This window comes from Notothenia rossii (assembly GCF_949606895.1).
Source record: "Notothenia rossii genome assembly, chromosome: 9".
NCBI classification, from domain to species: domain Eukaryota; kingdom Metazoa; phylum Chordata; class Actinopteri; order Perciformes; family Nototheniidae; genus Notothenia; species Notothenia rossii.
The window spans coordinates 72379281-72400143 of NC_136907.1; the positions used below are offsets into that span (position 1 = coordinate 72379281).

A 20863-nucleotide genomic window follows, 5' to 3' on the forward strand; every position below is an offset into this window, starting at 1 on the left:
TCCCTCACTGACCATCCTACCTGGGCTTCATTTAGTTGAAAAAATGCACGGTCCTGTTCTGGTTTTGCAGCATTCGTAGCCTACTTACCGTCAGCCAAATGACACCAGATACATTCACCCTACGAGTAGCGCGACCACAACGTAGGGGGAAAGTACCCGGATGGGTTGCTCTCAATATTGATTGGGTGGTTGAAGAAAACAAATAAAAATGTAAACTATTAATTAAGTACGATGCTTATTATTATACATAAGAAATAATTGCATGTTTAGCTTCTTACCAGTTAGTTTATTAAATAGATTAACAGACTTAAAAACTGATCAGATTAATTAACTATAGTGTAATGTGCCATCAAAAAGTGAAAAATGTGTTACAATGACTAACGAACAGTCCTTACTTTCTGAATAGGATCACCATGATCAAGTGTAAAACTGATACCTCTCTATATTGGATGGCAACCGTTTATTTCTAATCACTTAAAACTATATTCAGGCAATATGCATTTGATAAACAAAGTATTAAGCCACACACATTCACTTGTTTCTAACACACTGGTGAGAAAGATCGATACATATTTAGCTGGTTCTGCTGACATTTAAAAAACTTTTGGAAGGAGGCATGAAGTGGACATTTTTGAGAATGTTCCTGGATAAATGATTACCAACATCTTTCTTTTGACATGCTTTTATTGCCAATTAAAATGTGAACCAAACCAACACTGTACTGAAAGAGTTGCAGCACACACAGTGTAAGGATGAAGGAAGGGCTGAACAGGCTCCTCCTCTCCTAAATGAGACACTCTAGTGTTTGTTTTGACTGGGCCTGTGAACTGTGAGTTTAGAATGATCCACTTACCCTCAAACAGTCACCAAAATATCATACTAGATATGAACAACAATACAGCTTTGTGTCAAGACTATAGTTTATTGATCATTGCATGGCATGATTAAATACAAGCCTATCCTATAAAGTTAAAATAGTACATTCTGAAACTTTAGATGTTTATTTTCAAACCATATTCATTATAATTTGAGCATTACATTCTTGGCTTCTTCCAAGAAGGATCAGAAGGCTACCATTGTCATAGTTCATTATGCTTCATCTGTTTGTGTTGTATTTGTTCCTGGTTCACATTATTTACAGAGCTTGGAGCCTGACAGGACAGTCGTGTGATATCTTGCCTGAATGTGGTGATCCCAAACCCATCCAGTCTCAAAGTAAGGCAACAGTTCTACGATGCATTTCAAAAACAAACTAGTACAGGTGTTGAAGGGTTCTGATGTTTTCTGATTAGAAAAGTGGACGGCTGATGCAAAGTCTGGATCAATGTGAACAAAGCTCGGCCCGGATTAAGTGCTGATAAGGCAAACAACATTTTGTGAGTATAAATAAGCAGATCTATTCCCAGGAACACAACATTAGTACATGATGTACTGTACATCTGAATAAGGGACGTTAGGTGTGAGGAGTTCACTTCTTGTATTTTCCCAGGAGTTCTCGGGCAATAATCATTCTTTGGATTTGAGCTGTGCCCTCGTAGATCTGCAAAGGAAATGAAATAACATTTAGAAAAAGTTATTCTAACGACCTCAGCAATTAGCAAATAGGTGCACAACATCCAGGGCTTGAAATGTTTTATAAACGTCCCGAAATACAATTTAAACCATTCCAAAGTTTGAGTGTGTGTACAATAGTTTTTTTGAATGGAGGCTTTACCAGAGGTCATTAAAACAAGTGTGTTGTTACACTTCTGCACCTCTTGCAGTATCAACTACATTTACACTAGGGAAGGGTACCGAGCCCCGGTATTAAACGGGCCCCGGGGCTGAATTATTAAAGACCGTGGTACCGTTAAGCTCCGACGTTATCTGTCTTTTTATCGGTACTGGAGACATCTAAAAAAATAGGTCATATGTATTATTGCTACACAAATATGATATTGCAGTTTTAGTTTCGCCAACTCCGTTTCTAATATGCAAGAAGACTACTGCATCTGATTATTTTCGATCCTTCCAATCCAGACGAGAGTTCTCTCTCTCTCTCTCTCCTGTTTGTGTGCGAGGCGAGGCCACACACACACACACACACACACACACACACACACACACACACACACACACACACACACACACACACACACACACACACACACACACACACACACACACACACACACACACACACACACACACACACACACACACACACACACACACACACACACACACACACACACACACACACACACACACACACACACACACACACACACACACTTAAACTTTACCCGTCTCGATGTGGACAATGCTCGTTGGCAAAAGTGCCATTATCATGTAAGGGCGGTAACACGAGCAATTTGTCTAAACATTTAGCAAAAGTGCACCACATCCAGACGGAGGAATGCACCGGGTTCCACTGTCTTTCTAGCAGCTCTGTAGCCCCGTCCACGAGTAACGTTTCCACGTCAGGTGTTATGTATACCTCAATCTTCCTCCAGAAGAACCGTTAGGCCTTTGGCAGCATACCTGTCTGCCCCACCTGTGTTGCTCTGTACCACTGTGTTTATGCAGTAAATACTTTTTTTCTTTGGTTTTTTACAGTTCTGTAAGTTCACATTATTTACAATTTGTTGTAAATGTTGTAGTTAATTTACCTTTTTTTTTCAAAAGAAGCGATAAGATTACCGTTAAAGGACCGGATCGATAAGCGGCATCGATAAAAGTAGTAGTACCGTTAAAACCTTAACGGTACCCATCCCTAATTAATAATAATTAATAATAATTAATTAAGTAGATGTCCTTAGGTGCAATCCCTGAAACATCAGCACCCACCTGGTAGATCTTGGCGTCTCTCATCAGCTTCTCCACGGGGTATTCGCTGTTGAAGCCGTTTCCTCCGAACACCTGCACGGCGTCAGAGGCCACCTGGTTGGCGATGTCTCCGGCGAAGGCCTTGGCGATGGAGGCGTAGTACGTGTTCCTGCGGCCCTGGTCCACTTCCCAGGCCGAGCGCTGGTACGCCATCCGGGCCAACTCCACCTTCATGGCCATCTCAGCCAGGATGAAGGACACGGCCTGGTGCTGTGAGACAGGAGGAGACAGAGGGGCCTGTTAGTCCTCTACTCACCTTTTAACACTATGCCTGAAACTAAAGCTAAACAAGCAGCGAAAAATGTAATAAAAAATGATATCCAAAAAGAAAATCATTTCAACTGAAACAAAATGATCTGATTCAAAACTAGTAAAAATGAAAATAAAAAAGCTATTTGATTTTTTAGCTTAAATATTTTAGTACAGTATCATTTTCTATGAATTTCAATAACATTGAGCCAAAGAAATGGTACAAACAAGACACTCCAGGAGATGGCGCTATGCTTCGTTTATCAAAGTTAATCCCTGCTGTTTTTCATATGCAATCTAGTCTCATGGAATTCAATGACAAGAGCAAGATGTATTTATTCTAGTCGTAAGAAAAACCAAACTACTGTAAAACTAAAATATATGTTTACTAAAACAAAACCACATTGAAAACTATAGAGTTGAAAAGTCATTCTTTCAGCACTCTTCAGTCAATTCTGTAAATCAATGAACTACAAATGGGATGTATCAGCGTTCCAAGCCTGTGATGGAACGTGTGGTTTCCTGCTGATGAATGAAATGAAGAGAACCAACCTCAGCAATAACTTTTCCGAAGGTCTTCCTCTCCATTGCGTAGTTGGTTGCTTCATCAAGCGCCCTCTGTGCCAGACCTGTGGCTCCTGCTGCCACCTGCAAAGCAATAGTCACATTAGCATCACAGATACATGTCTTCAGTGATAAATAAACTTTAGCATGAACCGTTTGGTATCCAATTGTTTGTATGTAGCAATATCATATCAGATATGAGATGTAAAACAAGAGACATTTATACATGGTGCTACAAATGTCAAGTTCAGTTACAGTTAGGAGACTTACCGGTGGCCTTGTGTTGTCGAAGGCCCCCATGGCAATTTTGAATCCGGACCCCTCTCCGATCAGGACGTTCTCCTTCGGTATCCTCACATCCTCAAAAGTGATGCCTCTGGTATCGGAGCACCTCTGGCCCATGTTCATCTCCTACAAGCACAAAACAAACGATAGCCCTGTTATCTTGTGGTGTGCATATCACAGTGAGAAACACCGGGAGGATGGGACCACTCTGACTGGATAGCAGATGTTTTCCTATCAATTCAAATCTAATTTATTTTTAGGGCTGTCAGTCCATTAAAATATTTAAATCGCATGATTATCCATAGTTAATTAATCACACATTTTTTATCTGTTCTAAATGTACCTTAGAGGAATATTTTTCAAGTTTTTAATACTCTTATCAACACTCGAGTGGACACATATGCTTTATGCAAATGTTTATTATCATTTGAACAATGACAAATATTCTCATGAATATTAAACACAACAACCTCTGAACATTACAAATATTCACCTCAATTCAACCTGGAACCTCTCTCATACAATACAGTGTGTGTGTGTGTGTGTGTGTGTGTGTGTGTGTGTGTGTGTGTGTGTGTGTGTGTGTGTGTGTGTGTGTGTGTGTGTGTGTGTGTGTGTGTGTGTGTGTGTTTAACGCGTTAACTTGACAGCCCAAGTTATTTTATACAAATACACAACATTAGTCTGGAGGAAGAGTTCATAAGGAGCTCACAAGGAGACAAATAATAAGTCTCAAAGCAGAGGGACATTTAACAAGATTCTGCCTCTAGAAAGAACGTTAAATGTACAGGTGAATTATATACATTTAGGGGATTTCAAACAATAACATTCAAAAGAATTCCTTTGGAGTCTTGGGGATAGGTGACTTTTCCCAGATAAATTGTAAAAATGGCATCGGTTTGTATATTCTGTTACTTCCTAAAATGTACTATCACAGCTTTTGGAGCACACATGCAACGCTGCAAAGTACCATTACTACATTTAGCTATTAAACTACATTCCTAGAACCATTGAGCCTCATCTTACCTTCCTTCCTACTATAATTCCAGGAGTGTCAGCCTCCACAATGAAGCCAGTGAAAGCCTTGCTGGTAGGACATTTAGGATCTGGGTTAGACCGGGCCAGGAGGAAGTACCTAGGAGTATAAGAGACGTAGAAAAGTTCAAAAAAGAAACTTAGAGCAACAGACAGATGCATGTGTATTTATGAGCTTTATGGATATACATACATATACATATCAGTTGACAGGTTATTAGATACACCTAGCTTAAACTAAAGCAGTCTAATACAAAGTCCTTCAAGAAAGCCTCCTTTAACCAAAGTTATCATGTTCAGACTTCGTAGCATCACAAACTAGGGCTGTCAGTCGATTCAAATAGCACATTTTTTTTAATCTGTTCTAAATGCACCTTAGAGGAACGCTTTTAATACTCTTATCAACATATGAGTGGACAAATAAAACACACACACTATTCTTAGTGTACAACAAGAGAAACAGTACATACCAGTTTGCTTTCCCGCCATTGGTGATCCACATCTTCTGCCCGTTAACAACGTACTCATCTCCCACCTTCACAGCACGGGTCTTGAGGCTGGCCACATCAGAGCCGGCGCCGGGCTCCGTCACACAGTACGCCTGCAGAAAACACCCAGCAGTCAGTTAACCCCGTCAGATCTGAGGCAAGAAAGAGCTACAGGACTGTCTCAGAAAATTAGAATATTGTGATAAAGTTCTTTATTTTCTGTAATGCAATTAAAAAAACAAAAATGTCATACATTCTGGATTCATTACAAATCAACTGAAATATTGCAAGCCTTTTATTATTTTAATATTGCTGATTATGGCATACAGCTTAAGAAAACTCAAATATCCTATATCTAAATATTAGAATATCATGAAAAAGTATACTAGTAGGGTGTTCAACGAATCACTTGAATCGTCTAATTAACTCGAAACACCTGCAAGGGTTTCCTGAGCCTTGAAAAACACTCAGCTTGGTTCAGTAAACTAAATCACAAGTATGGGGAAGACTGCTGATCTGACTGCTGTCCAGAGGACCGTCATTGACACCCTCCATCAGGAGGGTAAGACACAAAAAGAAATTTCTCAAAGAGCAAGCTGTTCACAGAGTGCAGTTTCAAAGCACATCCACAAAAAGTCTGTTGGAAGGGGGAAATGTGGCAGGAAACGCTGCACAACCAAGAGAGATGACCGCAGCCTTAACAGCATTGTGAAGAAGAGTCGCTTCCAGAATTTGGGGGAGCTTCAAAGACAGTGGACTGAAGCTGGAGTCCAGGTATCAAAAGTCACTGTTCACAGACGTGTCCGGGAAATGGGCTACAATAGCCGTATTCCCATGGTCAAGCCACTTCTGAACTCAAGACAACGGAAGAGGCGTCTGACTTGGGCTAAGGAAAAGAAGCACTGGACAGTTGCACAGTGGTCCAAAGTCCTCTTTTCAGACGAAAGCAAGTTTTGTATTTCATTTGGAAGTCAAGGCGCCAGAGTCTGGAGAAAGGCTGGAGAGGAGCAAAATCCAAGTTGCTTGAAATCCAGTGTGAAGTTCCCACAGTCAGCGATGGTTTGGGGAGCCATGTCAGCTGCTGGTGTTGGTCCACTGTGTTTCATCAAGCCCAGAGTAAATGCAGCTGTGTACCAAGAGATTTTAGAGCACTACATGCTTCCGTCTGCTGAAAAGCTCTATGGAGATGAGGAATTCATTTTCCAGCATGATCTGGCACCTGCCCACAGTGCCAAAACCACCAGTAACTGGTGTACTGACCATGGCATTACTGTCCTCGATTGGCCTGCAAATTCCCCTGACCTGAACCCCATAGAGAATATGTGGGGTATTGTGAAGAAGAAGCTGAAAGACACCAGACCCAACAATGCTAATGAGCTAAAGGCCGCTATTGAAGCATCCTGGGCATCCATAACACCTCAGCAATGCCACAGGCTGATTGCCTCCATGCCACGCCGCATTGATGCAGTAATCCGTGCAAAAGGATTCCCAACCAAGTACTGAGTGCATTAATGGACATTTTCAAATGTTTGATTGTGTTTTGCTGTTATAAATCTTTTTTTTTTACTTGGTCTGAGGAACTATTCTAATATTTAGAGATAGGATTTTTGAGTTTTCTTAAGCTGTATGCCATAATCAGCAATATTAAAATAATAAAAGGCTTGCAATATTTCAGTTGATTTGTAATGAATCCAGAATGTATGACATTTTTTTTTTTTTTTTTTAATTGCAATACAGAAAATAAAGAACTTTATCACAATATTCTAATTTTCTGAGACAGTCCTGTATACCTGTTTACACGTTGTGTTATTTGTGATCTTTGCATTAATACAAATAACACAGTGAATGATTTACATAGGGCAGTGGCTATTCATTTGTTCTGTCATTTACATCCTTGGAAGAAGAATCGTTTACACATAAACAGACTATTTTTTAATATGTGTGCTATCAACATCAACAAGCATGACTACGCCAGTGTTATTTCTCATACTTACACACATGAGAGGCTCCTCCATCATCCTACCCAGGTATTTACTCTTCTGCGCTTCATTGCCGGCTATAATAACAGGCATTTGCTGTGAGAGAGAAACAGATGATTAAACGTTGGATCTGCAAATCAGTTTTGAAAAATGACCATCGTAGTGGACTATATTTTTGTGATTTGATTTCAAATAATAAGCAGGAAAAACGACTACTTACTCCCAGAGAGTTTGCTTCGATAGCGGTCTGTATGCCTGTGCAGCCATAAGCCAACTCCTCTGTGATGAGGCAGTTGTCAAAGATTGTCAAGCCCATTCCACCTGATTACAAAGGGGACACACATAGTAAGGTGTTTTTACACAGGCATTAATAAACCTTCACCTCATTTTCAATTAGAAAACATTTAAACATACTTCAACTGAGGTCTTTATTTGTGTGTGGGTATTTAGGCCATCACCTTCAGACTAAATTAATCTGAGACAAGATGAAATAGTCAATCAGCAAATAAATAACATACCATACTCCTGTGGAATGTGGCCGTTAATTAAACCGAGTTCCCATGCTTTCTTGATGATGGGCATAGGATACTGCAAAACAGGACATTGAAGAGTTATTCAATCTTTTCAGAAAATAATATGATCACCACTCTCAGGGGACATTCACGTTACACCAGCACAAAACAAATCTTTGAAGGATAAATAATAGACCGCTAACAAGGCAAAAACAAATCTATGTATTCGCCACATGATAAGGATCGGTGCAGATATTTAAAGATTCAAGATTCAGAGGTTTTAATGCACATAAGCGACAGTGTAGAAATGGCATAAGATAAAGGGTTCTTCCTTAGCCAATACTACACAGCTCCATAAACCGACAAACAATCTGAACCGTAAACAAACAACAACATTGAATAAGATTATAATTGAATATATTATACTCACTTCACCACTCCTGTCATACTCCGCTGCAGCAGGGACGATCTCTTCACGAGCAAACTTCCTCGCCACCTGTTGGAACTCTTTCTGTTGCTCAGACAGCTCTGTGGGTCAAAGCAGCAAAACACAAAATCAGTAACTTCAAAAGTGGGGAAACTGGTCATGAATGATAGCGTGATAGGTTTTAATCATCTATTCTACTTCTTTCTCACCAAATGAGAAGCCGAGGGATGCGTTGTTAGATGCAGCAGCACTGGCAGCAGCAGCGGAGTTCTGCAGCCGGATCCCCGATCGCACGCTGGCTTTGAGAACCTGTGGATGGAAAGGAGGGGAAATCAGCAACAAACTCAGTTTAACAGGACACCTCCACACCGGTAACGTTTTCATGAAGAATTTAGTAACATATTAGCATTTTCCTCTCAATGTATTTACCATTGGCAAAGAGTACAAGCTACCTCATGAATGTTATATGGTCTCTTTTTAAAAAAAAAAATTATATACACTGCTACTTTTTTTTTTACCATGGTTTACTTATCTGCTATGTGTGTTTTTTCAAATTAATAATAAAGTGTGCATACTTAGTTATTTTTCATTACTTAATATGTAGGACTATTGTCTTCACTTTATCTGCACTATATTTCTGCTGTTGTAATGTACACCTCCCCCCCCCCCCCCCGTTGTGGGACAAATAAAGGAATTCTGATTCAGAGCTAAGCTACTTGAAAGTATTCACCTCACAAAGTTTGACAAACATAGAGATCACTGAAATTAATTTAGTTCTGAAGTGAAGGCATAAATAGAATCATTAAAGACTTTTCTAACGTATTGGGTCAAACATTTTTATAAATATGCAGCACAATAAAAACCGAAACACTCATTGCCCAATTGTTTTTAACATCAAGCCATGAGGAAATGACCAACATACTGTATGCCCTTGTTCTCATTACAACACAACAGCCCAGCTCACAATGTTTTTGGCTATATTGCTGCAAGAAATGTAGGTTTACATGCCAGAATGTTTAGTTTGATTGTAGGACACATACGTAACATTTGATGGAAAGTACCATATACCTTGACTATATGCTTTTTAAATGTGGTCAATGTATAATGTTTTAATCATGTACTAATATTAAAAAGGAAAGTCCTTGTATGTTAAAGAACTGTCTAAAATAACCGGATACTGATATCAGTTACTTGAGTTTTTTTCAACGACCTTCGCTGTGTTTCAAAGATGACCAGCTAGCTGATAATTTGTGCAGAAAGACATACTATTACTTTGCTCATTATGTTTAGCGTTATCTTATGGTCATTAAGTAGAGACAATGACGTTGTTTTGTAACGTCGGTTTTAAAATGTATTAGAACTGTTGACGCTGTTAGCTAACGTTAGCCGTTAACGTAGTTTAACTTTCCTGATTTAAACGAACAATTTAAACATTAGGACAATAAGACAAGCTATGTGCATCAAATGAACATAACTTAAGCTTTTAAAATACCCTGCTGAATTCAAGCTAATTTAAAGACACGTACCTTGTTGAGCAGCATTGTTATGTGTCTTGATAGCACCGACTGCACGTATAACTAGACTCAACACCACCACAACCTTTGTCCCACATATATGACAACCAATCACAGCCGCGGGATTGATCACGTGTCATTCCCGGGCATGTGGAAAATGACTTTTCCCCCAGTTCCTTACCTAACTTAAACTTTTTATATCCATAGGTATGGAAAATGTTTGGTAACATTGTGGTAATGACAGCTTGTATATGTTCTTTCACGATTTTTATTGTTACATATGGACACAGTAAAACTAAGACTGCGTGATGTAACCCACCTTATGAGTAGTATCCAGGGTTGTCGTTGAATTTATTTTCCCCTTTACTTATTCAAGAACATATATGTTGTATACTAAAATTGACATCAGGGGTAGACTTCTAAATACAAAAGTACATTAAAAAAAACACATCAAGTTTAATTGATTCATACTGTTTTTGATTGTGCTACTATTAAGTTTCGATTCAGCCCATTTCTTTATGTTGAAAGGGGCTATATAAATAAACAAGCCTTGCTTCATAACCAAACATGTTGGGGACTAGCAACCCTCTCCCCAAGCCACATCCCAAAAAACAGTGGGACTCCCACACAGATAAATACTTTTCCATTGATTTTTCTCTTGGCATTTCTCTAGTGTAGAGCACATAATATCATGAAGTCATTACCTAACAGTCACATATACGACACTTATTTTGACCCCTAACACCATGCTAACAGCGCAGTAAGACAAATTCTGAATGCAGCTCCAAATGTCCTTATACCTTACTAAACAATGAAGTTATGTGCCTTTTAATAGTTCATTCATGTAGAGTAAAGCAAAAATAGCTTTATATAATACATGAAAACATCAATGGTTAGAATTCATTTGAAGTTAGTGCAGTTTGTTTCCGTTCAGTTGTAATAGTTACATATTGCTTTCTAGGCAGGAAAAGCAAAACATATATATTTTTTAAACTAAAATTGTGGACACAATAACAAGACAGTTGTGGAGCACTTGGATTGTATTGACGTATCAAACAGCTGAACATCTATTTGCCTTTCTTGGCCTTGATCTTCCTCAGGTAGAACACCAGCTCCTTGCCTTCCAGGATGTAGCCGTCACACCTGCCGGGTCTGGATGCAATGCAAGCTGCAGGAGGAGACAACATGTCAGCTGAGGGGAACAAACGCTATCAATAGGGATCCCAAGCTCTGTGGCATTAATACTTTGACTCTTTATCATACTATAACATTTTATTTAAATAAGAGAAATTAAGGATTTGTTAATAAACGCCTTAATAAAATGTAAAATCTGTAACTTCAGCAGACTAGGTGAAAATAAGAATGGAGCAGACGTCTGTGTAGGTAACAGGTCTTTCTCAGAGTCACATTATCATCACTTTCATTCAGTAGCAGAACTGGACAAAGTTATCTTCATTGAGAGACGTGCACCGGCACAGACAGACCTGTATAGAGGCGTCGGGGACATTTTCTACTATTTAGTTTTCTGTAGATCTTGGTGGCTTGGTTGGAAATTAACCAGTGATGCAGTCCATTTAATGATGTAAGGACCATCACTACAGTAGACTACAGATGTTCAGACTCACCAAGCAGTTTTCCCTGCTGGAACTGCTCCTCCAAGAGGGGGCTGATCTTGGCCGTCTTTTTGCGTACTTCTTCTGGGTCCTCTTTGATCTCCTCTTCCTCAGGAGTCTTAACAATGGAAAGAAAGCCCATTAGCAAGACATTAAAAGAATTGCGATGCATTTCTGAAAGATGATTCTAACATGCATAAAAATGTACTACTCTATGTAATCATTACAGGGGCATCTGAAGCGCCTAAGAGTCCCTGCTCATATGAATTGAAAAGGTGCTTACAGGAACTGTTAAATAAGCATTCAAATAAATAAAGACAGAAAACTGACTCATGATACTGAAGTGTTTAGCAGGCAAGAGGTCTTTCTCAGAGTCACATTATCATCACTTTCATTCAGTAGCAGAACTGGACAAAGTTATCTTCATTGAGAGACCCCCGAGAGTATCACGATCTGGAATTACTAGAGGTATCTTTGTGTGGCTTTAACTAAACAGATGCATTCTCTGGCCCAAGTTACACAAATGAGTTCTGATTCCCTACACACAGCAAGGAGTATGGGAAATGTGTTTCCTTCCACTTACGAGCTTGGCTCCCTTCTTGCGTCCCAGAGGAGTGGCGAAGTGGGCCTCGTACCACTGCCTGTAGGGAAGAGAGTCCACGAGCACGATGCAGTTCTTCACCAGGGTCTTGGTTCTGACCAGCTCGTTGTTGGAGGCATTGTAGACCACATCAATGATCCTGGTCTTACGTGTGCAGCCTGTGTACACAACATAAAGGGCAGTTAGTAAAAGCAAATGACTGCTCCCTTAGGACCTGTTGGACAACAATGACTAAATAAAACTTAGAAATGCTAGGCAGAGGAAACCGATCGTTCTCAGATGTCTTTGATATCAGCACTTGCATTCAGTAGCAGAACTGGACAAAGTTATCATCATTGTAAGATGCCTTTAGTGAAATAAAACAAACTTACACTCAGAGCCCCATGAGAAGTTACCGACATCCAGCCTCAGAGCACGGTACTTCTTGTTCCCACCACGCACCCTCACTGTGTGGATGCGACGGGGTCCAATCTAAGAAAAACAATGAAAAAAGACAAATGTTAGTTTTGCGGTTTCCTAGGATTCAGGTTATCCATGAGTTAAGATTGTATTCTGATGCGTTGAAGCGTGTCAGAGTAACTATGACATGTCCTGGCATTGGTAAGTCAAGAACTTTGATCCAAAACGGCTCAAAAATGACAAACCTAAGGTCTCTTTTTCATCACCCACACTTCAACACAAGTTGACCTGAAGCAGGTGATTACTGTTTTACTCACTTTTGTGTTTGCAGGAGGGCGTCCAAGCTCATACTTCCTTTTCTTGTGGTAGGGCTTGCGTTTACCGCCGGTCTTGCGGCGTTTATGCCAGTTATCCCTTGAGATACCTTAATAAAAACAAACATGGATAAAGAAACGGGTTAGATCACCACAACTCACAGGACAATGTCCACAGAATGATTTGCTATGCTTGAGCGTCAGTTCTCCAAGGTAAGTTTTCCTCAATTGAATTTGGATCCGCTTATGAGTTTCATCATGTTGCTCAAGCATAAAAACATTCTAATTCTGCACAGGAGAAGGCATCTGTGTGTGGCAGTAACAAAATAGATATATTCTCAAGTTACACAAATTAGTTATGATTCTCTACACACAGCAAGGTGTATGGGTAATGTGTTTCCTTCCACTTACGAGCATAGCTCCCTTCTTGCGTCCCAGAGGAGTGGCGACGTGGGCCTCGTACCACTGCCTGTAGGGAAGAGAGTCCACGAGCACGATGCAGTTCTTCACCAGGGTGTTGGTTCGGACCAGCTCGTCATTGGAGGCATTATAGACCACATTAATGATCCTGGTCTTACGTGGGCAGCCTGTGTACACAACATAAAGAGAAATTAGTAAAAGCAAATTACTTCTACCCTTTCAACTGTTAGCGGACAACAACGATTACTAAATAAAACGTATTGCTTATAAATGCTAGGTAGAGGAAACAGATCGTTCTCAGATGTCTTTGATATCAGCACTTGCATTCAGTAGCAGAACTGGACAAAGTTATCATCATTGTAAGATGCCTTTAGTGAAATAAAACAAACTTACACTCAGAGCCCCATGAGAAGTTACCGACATCCAGCCTCAGAGCACGGTACTTCTTGTTCCCACCACGCACCCTCACTGTTTGGGTACCTTAATAAAAACAAACATGGATAAAGAAACAGGTTAGATCACTACAACTTACAGGACAATTTCCACAGAATGATTTGCTATGCTTGAGCGTCAGTTCTCCAAGGTAAGTTTTCCTCAATTGAATTTGGATCCGCTTATGAGTTTCATCATGTTGCTCAAGCATAAAAACATTTAAATTCTGAAAACAGATTGACATTATTTGAAGCTTGTTAAATGGACTTCCTCACTTTGTGCAAAACTTTTCATTTAGAAATTAACAAGGAATACGTCCAAGTGCCATCAACTAACCTAACCCTATATTGACTTGATTAGAGTTCTAAATTAACTTCATAAACTCATGGTTAAACTGGATTAAAGGAGATGTATGATCAAGAAGCTTACGTTTTCTACAGTAAGTCTCATAGAACTTAATAGACGTGTTGCACTTTGTGCATCAATTCTATCTTTAGACATGTAATAATTATCTTAGTTAAATTTGGTAGCAATTCCAAAATCTGTTAAAAATGGTGGCCTTTCAAGAACGAGCATGTACCTCACGTGTCCAAGATACACTTCCCATGCCCAAGATACACTTCCCATTACCGTTCACGTTGATCAGACATAACAAACAAAACCTTATGGTAAATGCCCACAACTTTCTTCTCAAATAAGTATTCTTATTATTCATCGGGTTCGTTTTAGTGCAGCAGCTGGACACGATCACACTGCCACCCTGCTAAGCTAACTAATGCTAGCATGCTACAGTTAATTCGCAGATAAAACCTTTTGACGCTTTTCATGAACGGCTAACCGGTTAAGTACAAACATCTGAATACTACTGAAATAAGATACATAGCCCCAACAATTGAAACTACAATGCCAACAAGCAAAGCCATCTTGGAGCTCGCCACTAAATTAAAGTATAAAAACTCAAATGCAGTCAAAAAAGATAAAGCTGTATATGTTCAGATAACATTTAGCTTCAATATAGCAAACTATTTTAGATAGATATCTTCGTTAAAACATCAGATGGACAAGGATTCTCCCTCCGACCAGAGCGTGGGTATTCCTTTGCCAAAACTACACAGCTCCATAAATCAACAAACTAACTGAACCGAAAACAAACTAACACATTTAATACGATTTAAAAAAAGTAGAGCTGATACTAAAAAAAATAACATTTTAATAGGCAGATAAAAGGCATGTGCACACATCACTCAAAGACAAAAACAAAAATAATAACATTTGTGAAGCTTTAATGTTAATCAATTAAGTCAAGCTACATTTAATGTTACACTGCCACCTATTATCGTATACTACTCACTTCATCACCACTCCTGCCATAGTCCGCTGCAGAGGGTGGGATCTCTTCACGTGCAAACTTCCTCGCGACTTGTTGGAACTCCTTCTGCTGCTCGGACACGGACAGCTCTGTGGGTCAAAGCAGCAACACCCAAAATCAGCAACTTCAATAACAACTTCAGTTATTTTTCCAAATGTGGTGAAACTGGTCATGAACACATGATGAATAATACGAAATCAGCAACGCTGTTAGCTAACGTTAGCCGTTGACGTAGGTTAACTTTCCTTTGATTTCAACGAACAATGTAAACATTAGGACACGAAGGCAACAAGCTGTGTGCATCGAATTAACATAGCTAAAACTTTGAAAATATGCTGCAAATTTAAAGACACGTACCTTCCTTGTTGAGTGGCATGGTTAAGTGTCTTGATACTAGCAGCACTGCCCGTAACAAGACTGAAGACCACGTTTGTCCCAAATATGCACCAACCAATCACAGCAGCGGAATTGATCACGTGTCGTTCCTGGGCCGTGAAGTCCCGCCCATCTACTTCCGACCCATGGGACCTTCTTCTTCTTTTCTTTAATGGCGAATCGCTTCCACTTGGAGCATATATCGCCACCTACTGTTGATTTATTAAATGATCATATTAAATCCTTGTCCTCAGACCAGTGCTTTTCAGGAATTTGAAGATCAGCTGGTTCGCTTCATTTCTTGATTTACTTTCGTATATTGACTTGAAATCCATGTCCTTGACGTTGAGTTGTTCCAGTGCAGTTTTCAGAATGAGTCTTTGTCTGTTATAATCCGGGCAGCTAAAAAATACATGATGTATTGTCTCTGGTTGTTGGCATCCATCACAATTGCCATTTGAATGTTTTCAAATCAGATGCAGTGATGAGTTTAATCCAGAGTGTCCCAATTAATTTTATCCTGCTGTCAGTGCTCTGTTCTCTTCTACTACTCCCCCAAGTGCTTCCCGTTCCTACTTCCCTTTGTATCTGGTATAAATGTCTTCCTTTAGTGTTACTGTCCCATAGTTTTTGCCATTGCCGCTTGATAACAACTTTTGTAACAGATTTGATTTCTGCTCTACTGTTGGGTACCATAATATTAATCTGGTTTGCTTTCAAACCACATTTTGCCAGTTGATCCACTACTTCATTCCCTCTAATACCCACATGCGCTGGAACCCACACAAATGGAACAACAATTCCCAGATGAACTAACCTAAACATGATGTGTAAAATGTCATGTAAAATATCCTGACGACATTCTGAAGAGAAGTTGTTTATACTCTCCAGTGCTGCACTGGAGTCAGAGCAAATGACCACTCGCATTGGCTGTATTTCCTCTACCCACTGAAGTGCTAGAGAAATAGCCATCATCTCTACTGTATATACTGCAATGTGATCACTCGTACGCTTTCCCAGTATGACATTTAATTCAGGAACATAAACCATTTTGACCATTTTCTGGATTTTTGGATCCATCAGTAAATATTTGTATAAAGTGCCCATATTGTTCATGTAGAACAGTATTCACATAAGCCTGTACATTGATTTTGTTTTTCATTGAATGTAACCGTTTCAATAATGATAAATCTACTATAGGTTGAGGTAGCAACCATGGTGGATCAGCTGATAACAACACCATCGGACTAATATTCCATTCTTTAATTTTGAATTCCTTACATATTTCCAAAACAAAAACAAATGTAAATGTCTTCACTTTCTTTAGTTCCTGTCCATAAAGTTTTAACCTAACCTCCTCACCTATCGTTTTCCTCGTGAAAAATAAAGTTTCAGTTTTTCCACCGACAATCTAAACCCCCATGTCAGAGACCAGCTTTCAATTTCCGTAATGGCTTCCTGAATCTTAGCTACAATATAATTTACATTTCTGCGCCTTTTCCAAATAGCTCCATCATCTGCAAAAAGTGACTTACCAATATCAGATCCTACTTGTGTATATATATAATTTATCATGATAGAAAACAAAAGAGGACCCATGGGACCTTATTTCGGAAAAAAAACGTATCTTTCGATCCCGTTTGAATTGTGCCACGAATTACACGTATGATGTTTGTCAATCTTAAAAACAATTTCCATGTCAAAAAAATCACAGTTTGTCGTAAAACTGTTGAACGATAAGACTATGAAAAATACGCAACTAGAAAGACTACAAATCCCAGAATCCTGGTCCCGCATGCTGGCTCTTACGGAGTCGACTAACTCCCCTTGTGTGTATGTACAGCTCTCAACATGCCCAGACTTGGAATGATTTTCACCTCTTTTAACACTTTTGGCCTCATTCTGAAATAAAGAAGTTAAATGTGCCAACGTGATGGTCGTCTTGGTGTGTGATGCAAGACGGGAGATGTAGTTCATTGCGCGGTTTCACACACAGTTTTACGACACATTTAAAAGAAATTATATTTTGAATTGACAAACATCATATGTGTAATTCGTGGCACAATTCAAACGGAATCGAAAGATAATCTTTCTCTCCCCATTGACTTCAATACATAATTCTTCCGAAATAAGGTCCCATGGAGCTCCCCCGGGTTCGTTACCTAACTCAGTGGTTCCCAAAGAGGGGGGCGCGCCTTCCCTGGGCAGGGGCATGTCAGGGGGGGGCGCGAGAGACCAGGAGGAAAAATGGTTATTAAAAAAAAAAAAAAGATGAAAAAAAAAAATCATAATTTGAAAAATTATTGATTCGAAAATCCTATGATACAGTACTATTACGTCTGGGTCTCTGTGTTTCATTAAAGCTCGGCCCTGTGTGTGTGTGGAACGAGCCATTTTGTGTGCGTGCGCAAGCGAGAGAGAGCGCACTGGTACCGGAGATCGTAGTTGTTAGCTTCTGATGCTAGCGAGCTATACGCTAACGGATATAAGGAGTTTTTTCAACAAAAAAGTGGATCTCAAACGTTTTGGTCACCATTAATGTAAACAATTATTTCCGAGGCACACGTTTATATGATCATTATAGTTATAAAAAAATAAGATAATTAATGAAAAACAGGTATGAAGTATATATGACAGTAAAAAAAGAAAAAGTTTAAAAGGGTGATTTGTAAAATATCCATAAAGAAAAAGTAAAAGTGAATCGAAGGCAGGCAGGCAGGCAGGCAGGCAGGCAGGCAGGCAGGCAGGCAGGCAATTAAAAAAAAAAATGGTACTTCTTCTCTTTTAAATTGACAAACATCACATGTGTAATTCGTGGCACAATTCAAACGGGATCGGAAGATAACTTTTCTCTCACCATTGACTTCAATACATAATCTTTCCAAAATAAGGTCCCATGGAGTCCCCCGGAAAGGGAAGGACTTCGCCTCTCTATTATACTGTTTTTCATCAATATATTACAGTTCTCAGATATATACAAAACATGTCTCTGAAGTGTTTGGCTCCAAACACCAAACAGATCATTGCAGCATCCCATAATCCCCTCTGTTTCAGCCCTGTTTCAAAAGTGCTGATTCTCTGTCTGTTACTTTAGATGAAAATAAGGAGCCCCTCCCCACGCCCCTCTGATACCTCATTCACACCAACGCAACTCCGGTTCAAGCTCTGTGCTAGAACTTTTCAGGTTCAGAACCGGTTCTTCGGTTTAGCTCCGGCTCCGGATAATAAATCACCTCCCTCATTCAGATTAATGTCGATTGTTATTTTTTATGTTTGAATGTTAAAAAAGAACAATCGACAGTGTTATAGAGCCGATGAATGGGAGTCGGAGGCGGCGTGTTTAGTATGGAACACCGCACTTTATTTTCCATCACATTACAGCAAAGCGGGATTATCTTGTATCCACGCTACACAAGCTAGAATGACAACACAACACAGGTGCACTCACTAACTCGTCCGTGGTGCAACACACACTATATAACCCAATGAATTGTGTCACGTAAATGTCACCAGTGTAAACATAATTATGTAAATAACCCAATTTTTGTTCTGTGAAACGGAAAAGTATACTACATTGTTTTTGTTACTTTCGTTGCAGTGTCTTAAATGTAATTTAGGTTAACTTCCTGTTTTATTTAGAATTATTATTATTACCTCTTGGGTTGCCGTACAGCCAATGCGTGACGTCATTGGTAAGCGTAACGGACCCCAAACACATATGGTAGGCCGAACATATATGGTAGGCCGAGCACATATGGTACTGACACCGGCCCTGAAACACCGTTGGTGTGAATGAGGTATGAGAGGTATTTAGGGGGGGTTACCTTGGTTGGTGATTGGCTAATAGTTACACAAGCCAAACAATCGTTATGACATCACAAAGTGTCCAAAATCTGATCAGCTCATTTTCAGACAGGTTTTTATATAAATGGATCAGGACAAAAATTGAGCGAATCTTTTTTCCTGAAACTTTCAGAATGTCTTTACACAGAGGGAACACATGTTTAAGTATAAAAGACATGAAAAAATTGATTTTGCTTAATATGTGACCTTTAACCTCTTTATATCCATAGTTGTGGAAAATGTTTGGAAGCATCGTGGTAATGACAGCTTGTATTTGTCATTTCACTCTTTTTATTGTTACAGGTGGAAACAGTAAAACTAAGACTGCATGTGTAACCCACCCTAGAATTAGGAGTAGTATCCAGGGGGCAAATTACGTACGTTGTCATGTCGGGGACTTTTGTGAACATATATCAACACATCATATATTTTGTATACAAGAAGTTGACATCATGTGTAGACTTATAAACTAATGATTTTTTTTTAAACAAAAATAAAAAATGTTAAATACAGTTTCATATTTCAGATTAAATATTTGTTAAATACACAATTAGCCTTTAGTTTTTAAAATAAGTTGAATGTTTAAAAATGTTTAAATGGTCTAAAATGTTCTCAAAAAGTAAAAAACATGTGTACTTCTTAGCTCTTCCAATAATCATTTTACGACCACTAGATACATCATAGTGGTTACCTGTGTATTATTTAAGGAGATGAGAAAAAAAAAATCCCAGAAGTTCCTTAACTCTTGCTGTAATTTCCGTTTAATTTCATTCACTTAGAAAACTTGCATAAGAATAAACTATTTAACCTAACCTGTAGCAACCTTTTCGATGAACCTGACTTATCTAAAGGTTTCTACAGGGAGTTCCTAACACAGTGGAGCAATACATAAATGCCAGGTTCTTTCATAAAGGAGTTGACAAAAAAAGGTAGTGAATGAGAGGTAGAATGATACATGATACACTTCAAACAATTGAGAAATTGGTTTGAGTTTAGTATGCGACACATGTGTATAATATTGTAACCATTAATGCAGTACAGGCTAGATCACTCATTGTTAAATCTATTTAATGAGATGGGAAAATAATCACCATATTTAAATGTTTAGCCATTTTGATATTTGAATCTATTTTGTTTGGACGTTCTAAAAAACATGTCAGACAAAATGCCACGATTTTGAACCGTGAAAATTAACATTGTTGTACATTAATTTGTCAAGCACTCAAATTCATGTACAACTACGTTTAATGACATATCGATTTCATACCGTTTTTATAGAACACATTTATGTCTAGATTTGTAATTAACTGCACTGAAAAATACATTTAGAATAACTTGTTTGCCTTGACCGTATTCCTCTTGTAAGCGTACAGTTCAATGCATCATAGGTCCAATTTAGTCCCTTTATATATTAAAAGTTTGAGCTTTTATTGTTAAAATGATACTTACTGTCCGCTATGCGTGATTGCCCCATCGGGAACGCTTATTTCGCTGTACTCTAGTGACAATAAAGGAATCTAATCATTGAAAACTTTCGCCATTGTTATAAGACTTGTTATGCATTTCAGCTTCCAGT

At 39.0% G+C, this 20863-nt stretch overlaps 2 protein-coding genes across 2 annotated transcripts; both read right to left on the reverse strand.

Moving 5' to 3' along the window:
* Positions 1–902: 902 nt before the first annotated feature.
* acadm (acyl-CoA dehydrogenase medium chain) lies at positions 903–10071 on the reverse strand. Its single transcript, XM_079651362.1, has 12 exons — positions 9934–10071; positions 8617–8716; positions 8411–8508; positions 7987–8056; positions 7689–7789; positions 7484–7564; positions 5472–5602; positions 4993–5101; positions 3952–4092; positions 3670–3765; positions 2830–3078; positions 903–1540 (listed from the first exon to the last, which is right to left on the reverse strand). Exons 1-12 carry the CDS (start codon positions 9946–9948, stop codon positions 1469–1471), a joined length of 1263 nt encoding a protein of 420 aa, XP_079507488.1. The 5' UTR covers positions 9949–10071; the 3' UTR covers positions 903–1468.
* An 872-nt stretch (positions 10072–10943) lies between these two features.
* LOC307018379 (small ribosomal subunit protein eS8-like) lies at positions 10944–14307 on the reverse strand (the record flags this gene model as incomplete). The annotated part of the gene is made up of 8 exons (XM_079648609.1): positions 10944–11089; positions 11547–11652; positions 12118–12293; positions 12507–12606; positions 12852–12958; positions 13256–13435; positions 13662–13748; positions 14286–14307. The coding sequence occupies 8 exons, from the start codon at positions 14305–14307 to the stop codon at positions 10989–10991; spliced, it is 879 nt and encodes a 292-aa protein (XP_079504735.1). The 3' UTR covers positions 10944–10988.
* Positions 14308–20863: the final 6556 nt, after the last annotated feature.

Bases quoted from the DNA above. Each gene is read 5' to 3' on its own strand.
- acadm (XM_079651362.1), bottom strand. The intron at 8,057-8,410 runs GTGAGTATAATA...CCTGTTTTGCAG, and splicing joins AGTATGACAGGAGTGGTGAA to TATCCTATGCCCATCATCAA. The intron at 3,766-3,951 runs GTAAGTCTCCTA...ATTGCTTTGCAG, and splicing joins TCGACAACACAAGGCCACCG to GTGGCAGCAGGAGCCACAGG.